Here is a 19,852-nt window from a genome sequence, read left to right on the forward strand (position 1 = left end):
CTAGGCTAGTGCCTGCACATAGCAGACCTATTTAAAAAACCAACCAACCCAAACAAACATGAAGCCCCCACGTAGCTGAAGGAGGGCTGCTGGTTCCTAGACATAGAGACAACTTATTCAAGGACAGTCCCTATCCTCCAGGAGTTAACAATTGAGCACTAGACACCCTGTGGGACCCAGCCTGACAAGTGCAACGAGTGATATGCCAGAATTGAGTCCTGCGGTCGAACAGAGGGACTACAGGGCAACGCACTGGGCGTGGGAGGTGGAGATGGCTCTGAGAAAGGATCCATTCATTTATTCTACAAACATTTATCAATCACTGTAGCACACACAGCACATAGTAAGTGCTCAATATCTGTTATTAAATGCCAGTCACTGTGCTAGGTGCCAGGATGCAACAGCGGACAAGAAAATTGCAGGGGCACTTGCCCTCGTGGGGCTTACCGTGTAGCGAAGGATGAGAGGCAGTAGACTGTCATCTTATTATGTAAAATTGTGCTAGATGCAGAGCAGGAAAATAACAGGCGCCTGAAATTCTAGTAATGATGTGAGCTCCTTCGGCTGAGGGGAGCCGTGGGCGGGTTCTGAGCAGGAGTGGCCGTGAGGGGGACGGACCGTAGGGGGCGGGAAGACTGCAGGCAAGAGCTGGTAATTTTAAGATGCAAATAACATTTTTTTTCTGCCTGACTGGAAGAGGAGCGTTTGGTCTCTCGGGATTCTCCCGGAGCAGGGGGCTGTATTTTGAGTGTAAAATCGGTTGCCCGGCAGTGCAGGGCAGGCGGTGGTGAACTGCAGCCCTAGTTCCCAGGTTTTTCATGCTTGGCACATCGAGGCTCTTCGGCCCCCAGGACCAGCAGACTCGCCATGCGCGGCTCGGATTCGGGCTGGAGCAGGCAGGCAAGGTAGCGGGGGCGGGTGCACAGCAACGCTCACCCCTAGGTTTCGGGGTCTGCAACGCTGGGAGGGCAAGAGGAGGCGGAGTTTGCGCTGCGGACCTAGGCGTTGGCGAGGGCCACGCCCCCAGCCGCAGACCCTGCCTCCAGGCCCCTTTGATTGGATCAAGACCGCGGAAGGGCCGGGCGTCCCCGGGCGGCCTGAGGGTCGGGCAGGGGAGGGTTCGCTGATTGGCCCGGCGGGGATTAAGTCATCGCTAGCAGGTTCGAGCGGCCCAGACGCCGGTGGGGCGGCCGAGGCTGCTGTGAGAGGGCGCTCGAGGCTGCCGAGAGCTAGCTGGCGAAGGAGGCGGGGAGGCGGTGTCTGCACTCGCTCGCCCGCTCGCTCGCTTCCCGGCGCCGCTGCAGGTCCGCGCTGCGTTTCCTGCTCGCGATCTGCTCCGTTGCCCGCGCCCGGAGCAGCAGCCCCTCGGCCGGGTCCGAGCTGGGTTCAGGAGTCTTGCGCGCCGGCGGACACCGCGCGGGGAGTGAGCCAGCGCCACACCTGTGGAGCCGGCGGCCGTCGGGGGAGCCGGCCGGGGTCCCGCCGCGTGAGTGCTCTGGGCGGCGGGCGGCCCGGGCTGCGGCAGTGGCGCGCCCCCCGGCTGGGCGCCGCGGGCACCATGGGGCTCCCAGCGCTCGAGTTCAGCGACTGCTGCCTCGATAGTCCGCACTTCCGAGAGACGCTCAAGTCGCACGAAGCAGAGCTGGACAAGACCAACAAATTCATCAAGGAGCTCATCAAAGACGGGAAGTCACTCATCAGCGCGCTCAAGAGTGAGTGTCCCGAGCCCCGGGGCGGGAGGGACTGGGAGGTGGCCCTGAGCCCGGGTTGCCCGCGCGTCTGCCGGGTTTCTGCTCCCGGTACACTAGGGGACGGGTGTCGACGCCTCCGAGGCAGGAAGGATACGTAAAGCGGGCGAACCAGCAACCATCAGATGAAGAGAGAGACCCGTCGCTCCGCCTTTTGCGTTCGGGGATGGTCGGGAGGTGACCCAGCGCGGGTGGTGCTCTGGGGCAGCGCGGGTGGGCGTGGGCGTGCGCGGCACGCAGGTGTCCCAGGAGTGGGGCCAGAGTGCCGAGCGCGCCGCAGCCTGCGGGCAGATACCATCGTGTCCACAGCTCCAGCTCGCTTAGGGGCAGAGTTGCTCAGCCTTGAGTGCCCAGCCGAGAGAATGGAGCGTGCCCTGCCGAGGGGGCGCTGCCTCCCCTTGGGAAAAGGCGGGTTGTGACTGCTTCGCTCCCTGTACGCAGCTCCAGCCTAGTCAGGCCGCCGGGTTCCCTGGGTGGAATGCTTGGTTAGCTTGCGATTCCTTGGAGTATTGGCAGCCAGTAATCTCTAAATCTAGAATCAGTACGTGCGCAGGTTCTGATTCTTGTGTTTAGCAGAAGGTGATAGGGGTGGGAGTAGAGAATCAGAGTGTTCCTTTACTCTAAACTGTGGGCGAGGGTTTAAAAATAGAATGTACATGTCCCAACTCTCTCCCTCTCCTGCTTCCAAGCTCTCCTTTTTACCTCTCCCGTTATCCTTGAAAACGTAAAGGTCTGAGAAGGAATGTCTTATAATCCTCAGAAAGAAGTTCAAACGTATTTCAAAGATTCTTGGACCTTTTGTAAAACCATTTTTGCGTTTTTTTCCTTTTGGTACAAGGGGAGAGATGCAATTTTGCATTCTGCTTCACTTTTGCAGAGCCAGAGAGTTTTTCTGGCCAAATAAGCGTGCTCTAGGGATGAGTGCTTTGGATTGTGAGAACGTTTTTGGTGCCTTTTCAGTCTCCCCATTTAAAAATAGCTCAGTCCATCTTTTAGTTTAAGAATCAGGAACCACATGAAGGCAGATAGTGGAATTGTCTCTGACTCTGTTACTGTATCTGTTTCTGTGATGGATTTCTTAGTAGGTGATACCTTTCAGCTAAGAAATATTGCCTTAGCAGAGTAGAGCCGTAGCTGTGGGAATTGTTCCCAGGCCTCTTTAAAGGGCACTTACAAAAGTCAGGTGCCTGAGATGTCATTTTGTCAGCTTGTTGCTTCTAAAAATGAAGAGAGAGACAATGGAATGCCAGGGCAGCCCAAATTGCCAATCTTTTGGGATGAAATGAACACAGGACTGTGATGTGATGAGGCTTCTTAGAGGCAGATTCTTAGGCTGCGCCTTACCTGAAACATATGAACAGACCCTTCCTTTGTCAATAATCAAGACCATTCTTGGTTTAGGGGATGTGGGTCCCTGGTTTGGAGTAAGTTAGGGGCCCACTTACAGGTTGGGCCCAGGAATTTTGATTGAACCTCAGGCTGGCTTTAGTGGGTTCTCTGCTTCACTCAGCAAACTTTTGGTGTGATTGTGGTGTACTGGGTACTGCACTGGGCACTAAGGGTGTAGGAGTGAATATTTTGCTATTCCTGTGCTTACAGAGGTGTACTTCATTCCAGGCACTGCTTCACATATAATTACCTCATGTGCTTAGATTTCATTTTGCAAATGAGAAAACAGAGACTGGGGGAAGCACTACCTCTGAGTCACACAGCTCTAGCAGCAGGGCTAGAGCTTTTGAATCCACCTGGTTTAAGCCAGAGATGGGAGTCCCTGCCAGTGCAGAACTCTTACTTCTGCCCCATCTCACTTGCCCGGAATGGAACCTCTTGCACCAAGCCCTAGAATTTGGACTTGTATTTTCTATTTTGGCATTGAATCTGAGGAGGGTGCGTTTGGGTGACTGGCAGTTTTCCTACCACTAGTTTTTTGGGGCAATAATTCTTTGGTAGGAAGAAACATTGCAGTGATAGAGTTGAAGGGTTATTTAAGCTGTCTAATGGAATGGATCAGCCCTGTAATCTGGAGGAAAGACTGATGGGGATCTTGGTGTTCTGTTCTTTCTACGTCCAGCTACACTAATGTATTCTACCACTACTAACTACTACTTGATCAGGTCAGGTGACCTCTAAAAATAGAGGGTGGAGTCAACCATTGTGTCCTGGATTTCAGACATTCTGATATCATGAGATGCTTGCTACATTATATACTACTATATTAATGTTTGTGTATTATTTTTCTTCAGTCATGTTTATTACATCTATAAACAAGTGTTTTCCCAGTACAACTTAAACATAAATACATAATTATATAAACACTGGGTTTAGATAATCTGTGTTCTCTTATAGCTCTAAACTTTTGTGGCTTTATTTTATAGCCATATTTTATTTTATTTTACAGTTATTTTATAACTAGTATTTCTAGCTTTTTGGATTTAGCTTGGTTTTGAGTGTTAATCATAGGCAATAAAACTGTCCTCTAGGGATTGCCAAAGTTCAGGTAGATCATTGTTACTATTACTTCCACTTTATGAATGAGATGCTGGCAATGGAGATGCAAATTCTTTATAGATCTAGATCCCGTAAAGGAGAAACATGCAGCAGGTGCTCGATTAAGTGAAAATATTGCCAGTTGTTTTTTAGACTCCGAGCCCTGGGTAGCAAAGACCAGCTAAGATTTTGTATTATCCTCTGAAGTTTTGGAGTTCTTTCTCCATCACGGGCTTTGAAGGCTAGAGGGACAGATGAGAGTGGCTGAATATGTCTTGGCTTTGTAAAGCAGCACAGTTTCTTTTGGGGGTAGCACTGAATGATTATCAGTGATTGTCTTTTCACTGAGTAATATAGCATTGAACAGAGAGGCCAAAAACCTGTTCTTGGTGTGATTCAGTAAGGTAAGTGGTTCATCCTCTTTGCCTTTTAAAGCAAGAGTAAAAAGGTCAGCATTGAGTTACATGCTTTAAAGCCTGTCACCCTTTTGTACTTGTTAGAATTAAGCATAGGTGTTTTGCAATACATAAGCGCTTCTTGAATGGCATAAACTCTCAAAGGATGTTCGATGCCAACCTGCTTTGTTTAGGAGTAATTATGTTACTCAGAAAATCCTAATGGAACAAATGGATGTGGAGTTGGGTAGCAAAGTATTTTCCCCAGATCCTTTGCTTTGTTTCAGTACCTTGTGAATAAAGAAAATCAAAGGCATTTCCTAATTATTTGTAAATGGTAGTAATTGACATTTTGAATATTACTCATACAAACATAAATGACAGCAAATTAAATTCAAACAAAGTTTTGTAGTTTTTATATAACACTGGCTGAAAAAAATCCCTTCATTTTACTCCATTCTGTGTTCTTAGTTGGACTGAATAAATTTGCATCCAATCTGTAGTTCTCAACTCATTGACTTTGGCTTAAACCCTCCTCCCCTGCACTTAAAATCATTAATGGACTTTTTTTTTTTTTTTAAGAGCAGTTTTAGATTCACAGAAAAATTGAGTGGAAAGTGTAGAAAGTTCTCACATAGTACCTCATACCTGTCCCTTCCAGTTGCCCCTATTTCTAACATCCTGCATTAGCATAGTACAGTTGTTATAGTTGATGAACCAATATCAATATAACATTATTAACTAAAGTCCATAATTTACATTAGGGCTCACTCTTCGTGTTGTACATTCTGTGGATTTTGACAAATGTATAATGACATATAACCAACATCATAGTATCATACAGAATACTTTCACTACCCTAAAAATCCTACGTGCTGCACCTGTTCATCCCTCCCTCCCCACTAACCCCTGGCAACCACTAATCTTTTTACTGTCTCTCCAGTTTTACCTTTTCCAGAATGTCATATAGTTGGAATTAAACAGTATATGGCCTTTGCAGATTGGCTTTTTTTCACTTAGCCATGTGTACTCAAGGTTCTTTCATGTCTTCTTATGGCTGGGTAGCTCATTTCTTTTTATTGCTGAATAATATTCTGTTGTCTAGATGTGCCATAGTTTATCCTTTCATCTATTGAAGGACATTTTGGTCATTTCCAAGTTTTATCAATTATGAATAAAGCTGATATAAACATTTGCATGCAGTTTATATGTGGAAATAAGTTTTTAACTCATTTGGGTAAATACCAAGGAGTATAATTGTTAGATTATATAGTAATATATATATATAAAATAAAATAGTACGTTTAGTTTTTTTAGGAACTGTCAAACTGGCTTCCATTCTCACCAGCAATGAATGAGAGTTCATTTTGCATTTTTGCATTCTCACCAGCAATGAATGAGAGTTCCTGTTGCTCTATATTCTGCTCAGCACTTGGTTTTGTCTGTGTTTTGGATTTTGACCATTCTACTAGGTGTGTAGTGGTATCTCATTTAAAAAAATTTAGCTATTTCCTTATGACATACAATGTTTGGCATCTTTTCATATTGCTTACTTGCCATCTGCATATCTTCTTTGGTGAGGGGTCTTCAGATCTTTTGCCCATTTTTATTTGGGTTATTTCTCTTTGTTGAGGTTTGTTTGTTGTAAAATATATACATAACACAACATTTACCACTTTAGTCATTTTTAAGTATATAATTCAGTGGTTTTCAGCATGTTCACCATGTTGTATAATTACTATCTCTTTCGAGAACATTTTCATAATCTCAAACTGGAACTCTGTTCCCATTAAACAATAACTCCCCACTTTCCCCTCCCTCAACCCTGGTAAGCTCTATTCTCCTGTCTCTATGAATTTGCCTATTCTATGTACTTCTTATAAGTGGAATTATACAATATTTGTCATAAATATCTGGCTTATTTCACTTAGCAAAATATTTTCAAGGTTCATCCATGTTAATAGCATGTGTTAGGATTTCATTTCTTTTCATGGCTGAATATCTTATTGTTGAGTTTTAATTATCAACAGCTATCATTAAGAAAGACTATTCTTTCTCTTTTAAAGTCATAAAAACATATTTTTTTCTTTCCATTTCGTTTCCCTTCAGCATGATCACTAACACTTGGAACTGACATACCAATTTATCATGGTTGTCTCTCAAAAGAACATTATATTTACATTTATTCCTTTCAAAACAGTTACTTGCTTCAGGTCAGCATGTTTTTGGGGGAATTTTTCATAAAAGCTTAATTGAATTATAATTTACATTCCATAAAAATTCACCTTTTAAAATTTTATTTTTTATTGTTTTTATTATTTGTAGAGCTGGGGGGTCTCACTTTGTTATTGCCCAGGCTGGTCTCGAACTCCTGGCCTCAGGCAATCCTCCCGTCTTGGCCTCCCAAAGTGCTGGGATTACAGGCATGAACCATGGCTCCTAGCCACTCACTTTTCTTAAGTGTATAATTCAGTGGTTTGTAGTTACAGAGTTATGCAACCATCATCCTAGTCCTGTTTTAGAACATTTTTAGCACCCCAAAAAGCTTTCTCATGCTCATTTGCAGGCACTGCATTTTTGCCTGAAGCCTCATACAACCACTGATCTACTATTTTCTGTCTCTATAGATTTATCTTCTCTGAAGAATTAAGCTAAATGGAATCATATAATATGTAGTCTTATGCATCTGGCTTCTTTAACTAAGCATGCTGTGTTTGAGGCTCATCGTGTTGTAGCACGATGTAGTTTGTTCCTTTTTATTGCTAGAAAATATTCCATTTTGTAAACCATAAGTTGTTTATCCATTCACCAGCTGATGATTTGGGTCATTTCTAGTTTTTTGCTCTTATGTATAATGCTGCTATGAATGTTTGCATACGTGTCTTCATGTGTATATATGTTTTCACTTCTAATTTCATTTTTTACCTAGGAGTAGAATTTTGCTGGGTTGTATGGTAAATTTATGTTTAAGTTGAATTTAAACTTGTGTTTATTTAAAAAACCTACCATGCTGTTTTCCATAACAGAAGCACCGTTTCACATCCCCACCAACAATGTATGAGGATTCTGATTTCGCCACATCCTCACCAATACTTGTTGTTGTCTTTCTTTTTGATTGTAGCCACTCTAGTGGGTGTGAAGTGGTATCTCATTGTGGTTTTAATTTGCATTATCCTGGTGACCAGTGAGGATGAGCACCTTTTCATGTGTTTGTTGGCCATTGGTGCATCATCTTTGCGGAAATGTCTATTCAGATCTTTTTTTCCCTTTACTTTGTCCCATAAAACTTTTGATGATTAAGTGAACAGCACTTAGTATATTTTCTCCATTTGCCCTCTTTTGGGGACTATTTGTTTCTGTGTGCTTCCACCTTAGATGTATTTAACTGATCGGTTTCAGGATCTCAGGAATTAGGAAAGTGGTTCTTATGAGGTTGTGGTTCAGATTTCTGCTCTTGTTAGGCCAGTGGGCATTGCTCTGGGCAGATACCACAGGCTGGACTTCCTAATTCTGGCCTGCATAAGCTAATGATCCAAGCCCTCTCAATGGACAAAATCAGAACCGGCCAAGGAAGAACTGTTATCACCATTGAGCTACTGGGGAAAGCAAGTTGTAAAGGGGATTTTGTTATCCTGTCAAGGCCATTGCGTTTCTAAAAATTAGCCAGTGGAGGAATACTAACCTAGCAGTCAAAGTAGTTTTTCTAGATTTAAGTTTCTGAGTGAGCCTCGTTTTAACTTTCAAAATTATAACCTATTCTGTTTCAAATTATGTATTTTTTGCCATCAGAAGAAGAGTTTTGTTCAGCAAATATGGAGACCCTGCTCTGCCTTTACCGTGTCCTCCAAAGCCCTAGACTAGAGTAATGGGTTTTTGGATGGGGGTAACCAATGTAGGAGTCATTGGGGAGTGATTGAGTGGGATGTTTGGGGGCCAGTGGCGCGGCCAGTTGAGACTGTAGCAGAGTGAAGGCGAATGCACGAAGAGATAGGCCAGGGCCAGGTCATAGGGATCTTGAATTTTAGAAAGGACTTAGAGTTTTATTCTAAGTGTGATGGGCAGCCGTGGAAGGCTGTGCCACGATCGTACTCGTACTTTAAAAAGATTATGTAGGCAGCTGTGTAGAGACCAAGCATAGTGGAGCAAGAATGGAGGCAAGATGACCAGTAAGGAAGCTGTTGTAATAGGTGAGGTGAGAGGTGATGGCACCGTGGGCTAGGGTGGCAGCATCACAGATGGTGGTCAGAGGCTGGGTATTTTTGGAAGTAGAGCCCACAGGATTTGCTGCACAGCATATGGGCTATGAGAGAAAAGAAAGAAGTCTAGAATGATTCAGATATTTTTGGCCTGAGCAGTTATGTGAATGATGGTACTATTTGCTAAAATAGTTTGCTTGGGAAGGATTAGGTTTAGGGGTAAAATTAACAATATGAATGAATGACCTAATCTTATAGTGCAAAGACAAAATAATATGACATGGATAGTTCCTGAATACATTCTCATGCAAGCATCAAAGAGTATAGACGTATACAGCGTAAAAGCACCCCCTTTTCTTAGTTGACACTCATTGTCAGCAGTTTGGTATGCATTTTTTCTTGTCCTTTTTCTGTGTGTTTTTTTCCATAAATGGGATTATACTATAAGGATTATTTTGTGTTTTGCTTTTCCAGTTGATCATTTGTCTTGAAGACCTTCCATGTCAGTACATGCATGTAGTGCGTTCTTTTTAATGACTACAGAGAGCTTTATGTGGATATGCCATAGTTGGTATTTACTCAGTTTCCTGTTGAAGGATATTTGGATTGTCTCCGTTGTTCAGTGTTAGAAGGCGTGCTGCAGTGATTATTTGTACACCTGCTTTTGTGTGTGGATTCCAGCATTTCCCTGAGATGGATTCCTTCAAGTGGAATGGTTGCTGACTCCAGTTTTTACAAGCCCTTTGACATCTGTTGTTTAGGTCCTTTGCGTCCTTGTAGCTGGTTGATAATTTGGTGCTCCTTTGAATATGTTAGATTGTTTCTGAAGCTTAATCTTTTGGTTAAATCAGAAGCATCCTTAACAGACCCTTCTGTTAGACACTGACACTGATTCTAAAACAACCAAGGGATAGAAAAAAAAAAAAAAAAAAACTTAGTGTGTGTGTATGTGTGCCAGGGAAAGAGAGATGACAATTAATTGGATGTGTCCCTATTAGCCCTGGAACTGCCCGATATGCTTTCTGAGTGGCATGTTCTTATAGGTCAGATGGGAGATGGGATGGGGCTTTGCCCATATCTAACAGTCTATTCTAACCTCCAGGCTCAGGGACTAAGAAGGAAGTCATGTTTATTTAGGGTGAGAACAACAGCATTAGCAGCCAGAGGAATTTTTACAAATTATGGTGACTGAGGTTTACACATTTTTGTAGCAACTCAGAATGGAGAGAGAGGAAATGGTAAGGAAAACAGCTTGGCGGTGTGGGCCACGAGCTGTCATGGCATGTTTGTGTCTGGCTCATTTCACCTTGGTTGGAAGGCACAGAACGCTGCCCTGGGTAAGCTGGAGACTGGGCAGTTTCCTGCTATATTTAGAAAGAGGAGATTCCTGGGGTTAGGGTGGTGTGTGTGTGTGTGTGTGTGTGTGTGTGTGTGTGTTTTCTTTGCCAGATAGACAAAGGTTTGAGGGGTTTGTGAATTCCAGACCAAACTGTTAACTAGCTGGTTTCTCTGGGCCAAGCCAGTAGCTACTCTTTGACTCTTGCTGCTGCCACACAGCAAAAGCTCAAAAAACTCCTATTTTATATGGTTTGAAAAGATACCGCTGGTAAGTTTCAAAACTCATCTGATCTTGCTATCACATCTGCTTTTAAGTTTACTGCAGGCTAATTTGAACACTTTGAAAATATGAACTGCCTCCTCCTCTGAGACTTCAGATAGATCTCCAAGCTGACTGAGTTGAACTTTGGCTGTTTCTGTGCCAAGGAGACTGTCAAACAGATAGGACCAAAGCCTTAGCAAATTCCTGACTGCGTATCTTGTTATCACACTTGTGGGTCAGGGGTAGACAATGAATATTAGTCGAACAAATAAAATAAGGCATTTTTACTTTAATTCATAGCTATGTTTCTTTTTAAAAAGGTTGTCTAAATAGATAATACCTATAAGTGGTTCCTAATTCAAAAGAGACAGAATGCGAGTATCCCTCCAACGCTTCCTGTCTCCTGATCCCCACTTCTTCCTCTGGAGGCATCATTTTATCGGTTTCTTTGGTATTTTTCAAATGTAATTTACGCATGTGCCGACAAATACACATACACATTATGCCATATGTGCTGTTTTACCCTTTGCTTTTAATATATTAGATATTATTCCACATTGGTACATAGAGAGCTCACTCATTGTTAGATTGCATTGTATTCTATTGTATGAATTAAATATAGTTTATGTAACCATTCCCCTAATAATAAACATTTAGATTATTTCCAACCTTTCACCATTGAAAGTAATGGTGTTGTGAACATCCTGGTACCTCTGGCATGAGGCACGAGTGACAAATTCCTAGAAATGAAACTGCTGGACCAAAAGGTATGTACATTTTTCACTTTAATAAGTATTTCATAGTAGTGTTTCTGAAAAGTTCTAAATGAACTGAATTTGATAAACCATGATTTTAGAGTAGGAAGGAAACTCACCATTTTAGACAGTTTATTACACAATGGTCTCTGTAAATAAAACAATACTTAGAATTTTCTCCATTTTCCCCTTTCCAGTTTGTATGTATTGTTAATTCTGGGATTAAAAGCCACAGCAAAAATCATTCCCTAAACTGAGACAGCTGTACCTAGAAATCAGTTGAATGTAGGATCCCAGAGACCTTGTTTGTGTTCCTAGTGATGGTGCTATTGAGTTTTTATCTTTGTGTGGTGCGTGCAACATTCAGGAGATTCGGCAGGTTTGTTGAAGGAGGGCAGTCTTCTGCCTTCTGTGACTGGAGACCATGACTCTGGTCTAGGGGACACCTTGCCTATCATAGAAGCTTCCCTGTGGGCACTGGAATTCCTGGGAACTGGTGAGGGAGTGGGGAGTTTTGCATGACATCTCTCTCTGGCAGCTTCTCCTGCAGAGCTTAGCACTTTTCCCTGATGGAGGATAGGATCATGCCACATGTCCTCTGCCATCTCTGTTCCAGCTCCTGTTGATGTAGAAGGCTACTTTGGCCGGGTTCCTGGCATGAAGCAGGCATAGTCCTTGTCTCCTAGATGCTCAGTGTTTTGAGAGGAGGCAGGGAAACAGGCAGCCCACAGCACAAGGGGGAGATTGCTAGCAGTTTAAAAGGGTCTCTGGGGGAGGGAGCAGAGGCCTGTGGGAAAGGCAACTGAAGGCTTATCAAGCCCAAGGAGGTAGTGTGGTCACTAATGATCAGTCATGTAAAGGGTACCTCTGTTATTTTTGCCCCACCTCACCACCATTTATTTACTTTGAAAAAAGTCTACTCATTACAAAATACATTTATTTCAAAAGAAGCTTTTGAACCTGCATTCAGAAATTGCAAGTTTAATATAGTTAACATTTTTTTCTAAATATCTTCAAATAATTATTAAATCATAATCATTACATTGAAAAGTATTTGTCATTGTATTGCCTAAAATAATCCCGTATTTCACCAGTGGTATGAGAGTCATTCTCTTCTTAACACTGTCCCAAGGCAGAAGTATGTGAGAGAATGGACACCATCTGCCCATCACGCCCGGGGGAAAAGGGAGGGGAGCAACGCACTCCTTAGACTTGGGTGCAGGCGTGTGGGGCAGGAGGCTGTGTGCCAGGGAATACAGTCTGCTGAAAATCTGTTTTACTCAGTGGCATCACAATTTGAATATTCAAATAAACACTGATAAGTTATAGAGTGGAATGCAGAATTCATGGCTTTTTTTTTTTTTTTTTGAGATGGAGTCTCGCTCTGTTGCCCAGGCTGGAGTGCAGTGGTGTTATCTTGGCTCACTGCAAGCTCCGCCTCCTGGGTTCAAGCGATTCTCCTGCCTCAGCCTCCTGAGTAGCTGGGGCTACAGGCGCGTGCCACCGTGCCCAGCTAATTTTTTGTATTTTTTTTAGTAGAGACGGGGTTTCACCGTGGTAGTCTGGATGGTCTTGATTTCCTGACCTCGTGATCTGCCCGCCTTGGCCTCCCAGAGTGCTGGGATTACAGGCATGAGCCACTGTGCCCGGCCGATTCATGGCATTTTTGAGAGTAGATGATCAGGTGTGGATGAAGAGAACATATAGTCAGCAGCATAGTGCCTGAGGAAGGGATGACAGAGGAGTTAGGGGCATCTCCAGAGTTTCCCTCTTAGGCCTTGGGAGGGTGGCTGAACTGCATACAGGAGAGGAATCGTGGTGTGTGATGGGGGATACAGAGTTAAGTAAGGTTTGTCCTTGCTGAGTTCCTGCAGGGCATGCAGGTGGAGACACCACAAGGCTGTAGGAAGCACAAGTCTGGAACTCTGGAGGAAGATGAGGGCTACAGGTATAGGTTTGGCTCACTCCAGGTGGTAGTTGAGGCCCTGGGAGTGACTGAATCTATAAGAGTGAGACCCACGCAGGGGTCCTCAGCCTCTGCTGTCCGTTGAAATCACCTGAGGAGCTCAGGACTCACCTTCAGAGATTCTGATATAATTTGGCTGGGTTGCAGTCTGGGCATGGGATATTTTAAAAGCTCCCCAGGTGATTCTAATGTGCAGCAAGGGTGAAGAATGCCTGGCATGGAGTGAGAGAAGAGAGTGGAAGCCGAAACCATGGGTAGCATCCACATTTAGCAGGTGGGTAGCAGAGAGTTGGAGAGGCTTTGATGACTTGATGTTTCATCCTGGCCAGTTTAGGTGAGGACTGTTTAGAGGCCTTTGGATTTGACCTTTGGAGATGAAACTGGAGAAAGCAGCGTAAGTGCAGGGGAGGATAATAAATATCTATTATACCTTACAATGGTATTGTGAGGAACAGCTGAGATAATTGTAGATATTGTGCTTAGCAGTGTAAGCAGGCCTGTGGTAAGTGACCTGTTATTGGAATCTGCCTTTAGAGTGTCCTTGTAAGATAGTGGTTCTTAAAAGTGAAGGTGTATAAGAATTCCCCTAACTGCAGATTCTCTGGCTTTACCCAAGGAAATGCTGATGCATGAGCTCTAGGCAGGTCTGGAAACCCGAATTTCCTATACCCCAGCCCCCACTCCCTTCCATCTCGCCCCAAGTGATCTGCATGGTGGGAGTCCTTGGACCACACATTAAGTCTAAATAGGTCAGAAGAGATTCTGCATAAATCTAGTCCCCAAATCCTGTTCTCCCTTAATGTGCACAGCTGTGCTCTCCAGCCTCATGTGGGCACATCTCAGATATCTGGAGGGTGTTTGCATTACTGCAGGCCTAGGAATGATGCAGGAGGGTTTCAGAAGTGTAAAAGTTCTAGCAGCTTGAGAACATGTCAGCCAGTGTGGCTCCACGCCTGGGATCCAGTTGTTCCATGAGCTTGGCCTGTGAGCGGGAACTCCTCTGCAGCATTGCCAGCGGATGTGGGGGAGCTCCTGAAAGGAAACTTTTGCTCCTGGGCAATCACAGGGAAACTGTATTCCCACAGTGAGTCTTGGGTGCTCTTGTCAGGGTTAAAGTCATTTGGGGTCAGAGCCTGTAATTATGTTTCACATTTTTTTTTTCGTTTAAAAACATTCAGGAAGCATAATGAGCTGGTTGAGCTGTTGCACAGCAAGGGGAACTCAGGATCTGGGGAGAGGAGGAGAAGAGACTGGCTGATGGCTCTGGAGCTGAGATGCCTTAAACCCAGAGAGAGCTGATCTCCCCCTTCTACCTGGAGGTGCCCCTGGGCAACTCATTTCTGCCAAATACTGCTCTCTCTGTTCTGATCTCAGCTGGTTCTCACCCTGTTAAAGCAGGGCTGGATGACTGGGCAGACCACAGCTGCTGCTGGTGTGATCCCAGGGTGTCACCACCAGGAAATTAGTGCTGCTTTCACTCTGCTGTTTGCTTCTTAAGAAAATCTGTGGGTTGCTCTTCCAAAAATAAGGTTTTCTTGCATTTGTATCTGACTAGTGCACTGAAATGTTTGGCACAGACTTTACCGTGGGCGACTTACCCAGCAGATCATCAGCCACACAACCCCTGCTGTGGACAATATGTCATTGTAGAGACCAGGGCAGGCACTGGAGACGAATGCCTCAGCATCTGTAGGCTTCAGCTTCCAGATGCTCCTGCTGCGTCTGTGTCTGCTGGCCAGGCCTTGCCGCGATCTCCTGGCCTTCTGACCGAAGCTGCCCTGAGTTCAGTGTGCAAGGTCAGCAGACTACCATGTTGCCAGCTCTGTTTAGAGCTGCAAGATGGGTTTCTCTCTGGAAAGAAAGCCTGTTTCCTCTTACGTAGCCAGCATGCTTGTAATCGGTTCCCCAGCAGGGAAGCTCTGCTCCATTGCATAGGAAATTGGAGTGGAACTGATAGCTTTTGGCCTCCGTGTCTTTTGGGATATAACTTTGGCTTGCTTCTCATCTCCCCCACCTCTCCTGGCCAGCGCAACTTCATACCATACTGCAAGGAAAAGACACAGCCCCATGGGGCTTGCTTGGGATTTTGTGCTTGAAACTGTATGTAATTTGTACATGAAGATGATCACCAGTTGAAGATAACTTAAATTTTGCTTGTTTTCCTAAGGAGTCTAATCCTTACTGCCCCTAAACTGAGTCTCTTTAAGAAGGACAATTTAAGTGTTTTTTGATGGTTAAGCAAGAAACTTGTAAAATGTCAAACTGGAAAAGGATGACTCATATCTCTTAATGTGCTGTCTCAATCAGCCATATTACTGAGATCCCCAAATGGGCAGCATGGGGGTAGGCGATGGTAGGCAGAGACCATGGATGATGTTTTTTAAAAACAGCTTTTTTGAGATACAGTTCACACCACACAATTTACCCATTTGCAGCATACAATTCAATGGCTTTTAGTATATGCACAGGATTTTGCATTCATCTTCACGATTAATATTAGCATATTTTCATCATTCCCCCAAAGCAATCCTGTACTCCTTAGCTAATATCTGCCATTCTTTCCATCTCTACCTCCCATCCCTAGGCAACTACTTCCTTAGGATTTTTTTTTTTTTTTTTTGAGATGGAGTCTTGCTCTGTCGCCCAGGCTGGAGTGCAGTGGTGCGATCTTGGCTCACTGCAAGCTCCGCCTCCCTGCTGGGTTTATGCCATTCTCCTGCCTCAGCCTCCCGAGTAGCTGAGACCCCAGGCACCCACCACCACGCCCGGCTAATTTTTTGTATTTTTAGTAGAGACGGGGTTTCACCGTGTTAGCCAGGATGGTCTCGATCTCCTGACCTCGTGATCCGCCCGCCTTGGCCTCCCAAAGTGCTGGGATTCCTTAGGATTTTTAACTCCTGTCTCCAAGTGTGGCACTCTCCTATCTACTTCGTCTCTTGATCTTGTGAAGCCACATGCCCTTTTCCTTCAGTGCATCCAAACAATTTGCAGCTCCTCAGAATGCTGCAGTTCCAACACCAGGATGTTCCGACCTGGCACTGTTCTTGCTCTTCACACATTCTTGTCCTCTGACAGATTTACTAGTGCAACCTGACTAATGCACACTCATTGCCGAGGGGGCCTGTAGGCCTCTGGTTTCACACTTCTTTTGTCTTGTCTGTCCCTTGGTGTTCATCTTGCTTTAGAGAGAGTAATTGGAACGAGAGCGTGTTATTTCTGCTTGAGAATGGGTACCCCAAATCCAGTAGGTAGATGCATTCCTTCATTTCTACAGAGGAAAAAAATGTCCAGTACTATCCTGATTTGGCTGGTTGCATTTGAGGGTTTCAGCTTTAACCATTTTAGGGACTATTGACAAAAGTAAATTTTTTATGTGCTGAAATGGTGATGTTTGGGGGTGTCAGTGGTCTTGACAGGAAAGCCCTTCTTCTTCACTAGCAACCTTTCATTGTTCTAGGAAATTCTAGTCCAAATGTAGAGAACATGTTTTCTACCATCTGTATGTTTTCTCTTTCTCTCATTTGCTTTCCTCCCTTCTTTTTCTTTCCCTTCATCTTTCCCCACACACCCCCCTCGTTTGTTCACTGTGTCTGGCCTTCTCCGATCTCTCTCTTGCCTTGCCAAAGGACCAGAGAGGTGACTGATCCCTAGTATCTTTTTTTTTTTTTTTTTTTAAATAGACAGAGTCTTGTCACCCAGGGTGGTAGTACAATCATAGCTCACTGTACCCTCAGACTTCTGGGCACAAGCAATCCTCCCACCTCAGCCTCCCAAGTAGCTGGAACTACAAGCTTGTGCCACTATGCCTGGCTAACTAAAAAACATTTTTTTTTTTTTTTTTTTTGTAGAGATGGGGATCTCAGTATGTTGCCCAGTCTGGTCTAGAACTCTGGCCTCAAGTGATCCTCCTGCCTTGGCCTCCCAAAGTGCTGGGATTACAGGTGTAAGCCATGGTGTCTGGCCCTAATACATTTTTTAAAAAGTTAATTTCTTTAAGACTTGGGGTCTTCCTTTATCACCCAGGCTGGAATGCAGTGGTGTGATCGTAGCTCACTGCAGCCTCGGACTCCTGGGCTAAAGTGTTGTTCCCACCTCATTTTCCTGAGTAGCTGGGACTACAGGAGCATGCTACCATGCTCAGCTAAGTTTAAAAAAGTGTTTTTAGAGATAGGATCTTGCTGTGTTGCTCAGGCTGTTCTCAAATTCCTGGCCTCAAATGATCTTCCCACCTTAGCCTCCTGAGTAGCTGGGATTCATCCCTGATATCTCAGTTATGGAGAAAACAAAGCCTTTGGTAAATGGAAATGACCTGAAACAGATTTCTGGAGTTCTAGAATCTTTTTTTCTTTTTTTTTTGAGATGGAGTCTTGCTCTGTTGCCCAGGCTAGAGTGCAGTGGTGTGATCTTGGCTCGCTGCAACTTCTGCCTCCTGGGTTGAAGCAATTCTCCTGCCTCAGCCTCCCGAGTAGCTGAGATTATAGGCACATGCCACCACACCTGGCTAATTTTTGTATTTTTAGTAGAGAGGGGTTTCACCATGTTGGCCAGGCTGGTCTTGAACTCCTGACCTCGTGATCCGCCCACCTTGGCCTCCCAAAGTGCTGAGGTTACAGGCATGAGCCACCGTGTCTGGCTTGGAGTTCTATAATTATAGCTAAAATGAATCTCAGATTTGAGGTGACTAAAACGTTCTGGTTCTAGAGAACTCTTAGTCGGACTGTGAGTGGTCTCATCTAGGTAAACAGCACTGCCTAGGGCTCCCTTTCCTGTTATACTTCCTGTGTTACATTTCAGAGTGAGAGTTTGTGCTCAGAACCAGGGTGGGCACAGAATATCTGGCTCATTGGTTAGCTGTTCTCATGGGTAACATTTAGTGGCTTATTTTCTACCTCTCTAATGGGACCTGATGACAGTGTCAAGTGTCCCATTTTTATCGTTGGGGTGGGAGAGTGCCATTCAAATGGTCTTTAACAAAGTAGGTCAATGATTTATATTTCAAGAAGAGAAATTTGGGGACATGGAATGAGAGCATGTTATTTGGGTTAGTTGAACAGCTCCAGAAATAATTCTGTATTTTTAATGCCAATTAGGGACCTAGAAACCTATTTGGGGAGGTCAGGAAACTGGGTATGAGATCTGAGTCTTTGCAGGTGCTCTATCTAGAATCTCCAGGGAGAATGTATTTTGGACATATACAATGAGACGTGGATAAGATAGATGGCTTACATCTCCCTCCCTTGGACAGCCAAGCCCACAGCTGACAAAGCCACTGACAAAGCCACCAACACCAAAGGAGCAGGCTGACCCTTCTGCCTTCCCCTGACTTTCTGTCTACATAGGTTAGTCATTAAAAAGAAAAAAAGCAATCCAAAAACCTGTATTTTTTCTTAGATAACATGATTATATAGACAATACATGTTCATTAGAGAAAATTTAGAAATTACAGATGGATAAAATAAAATGCAAATTATGCCTATAGTACTGATTAGAGATTGTCATTTTGGTTTTATAGTCTTTTCAACAGTTCATGATCATCCCTATGTATCATTAACTACTCTGTAAGATGGCTTTTAGTGGCTACATAATACTCCAAGTATATTGTGTGAAGACTTTTTGAACTGGTGGCCTATTTCTGGATGGTTAGGTTATATCTCTCTCTCTTTTGTCCATGATTATTAACCAATTCTTTTTTTTTTTTTTCAAGACGGAGTCTTACTCTATTGCCCAGGCTGGAGTACAGTGGCATGTGGCATGATCTCGGCTCACTGCAACCTCTGCCTTCCAGGTTCAAGTGATTCTCGTGCCTCAGCCTCCCCAGTAGCTAGGATTACAGGCACCTGCCACCATGCCCAGCTTATTTTTGCATTTTTAGTAGAGATGGGGTTTCACCATGTTGGCCAGGCTGGTCTCGGACTCCTGACCTCAAGTGATCCACCCACCTTGGCCTTCCAAAGTGCTGGGATTACAGGCACGAGACACCACGCCCGGCCAATTAATCAGTTCTTTTAAAACCAGCTCCCATTTCTCTGCTTGCTTCCCGACTCCCACCCCATTTTTTTGTTGCTGGTTTAGCAGAACCTTGGGGACAAAGAGAAGATACCTTACCAGAGTGTCACAGAATAACAAATTTCATATGTTGAAAGCATGATTTAAATTTATTTGAACCATACTAATAGTACAGTTGACCATCTGTATCTGTGGGTTCCTCATCTGGGGATTCAACCAACCACAGATCCAGAATATTGGGTTGGGAAAAGAGCATCATTACTGAACATGTTCAGACATTTTTTCCTTGCCATTATTCCCTAAACAATACAGTACAACAACTATTACAGAGCATTTACCTTGTATTAGATATTATAAGTAATCTTGAGATGATTTAAAGTATATGGGAGGATGTGCTTAGGTTATATGCAAATACTGTGCCATTTTATATCAGGGACTTGAGCATCCATAGATATTGGTATCTGTTGGGAGTCCTGGAACCAATGCCCCACAGATACTAAGGGACAACCGCAGTAGAATATCTCCACCATTTAAGTGTTTTCTGTGAGTCAGATGCTTTTGTTAAGTGTTTTATAAACTTTATTTCACTGAACCTTCACAACAGTCTTAATGAAGTATGTACTGCTCTGTTCATTTATAGACTAGCAATGGAAGCATAGAGAGATTAAGTGTCTCAGACAACTAAAAAGTGCTATTGTC

General features: G+C 44.1%; 1 protein-coding gene across 11 annotated transcripts in view; it reads left to right on the forward strand.

The window, feature by feature from the left end:
* Positions 1–1,173: 1,173 nt before the first annotated feature.
* Positions 1,174–19,852, forward strand: part of ARHGAP26 (Rho GTPase activating protein 26) — a 477,291-nt gene continuing 458,612 nt past the window's right edge. For 9 of the 11 annotated variants that reach the window (XR_009213838.1, XM_032158221.2, XM_058439957.1 and 6 more), the window contains exon 1: positions 1,185–1,712. Coding sequence is in view for 10 of the 11 variants with exons in the window: in XM_032158221.2 (XP_032014112.1) it covers positions 1,559–1,712 (154 nt within the window). In the remaining variant the exon portion in view is untranslated. Of the gene's footprint in view, positions 1,713–19,852 lie in introns of all 11 variants that reach the window. The other 2 variants (XM_032158217.2, XM_032158220.2) reach the window with 1 other exon arrangement.

Source organism: Hylobates moloch, unplaced genomic scaffold (assembly GCF_009828535.3).
Source record: "Hylobates moloch isolate HMO894 unplaced genomic scaffold, HMol_V3 SCAFFOLD_6, whole genome shotgun sequence".
Lineage (NCBI taxonomy): Eukaryota > Metazoa > Chordata > Mammalia > Primates > Hylobatidae > Hylobates > Hylobates moloch.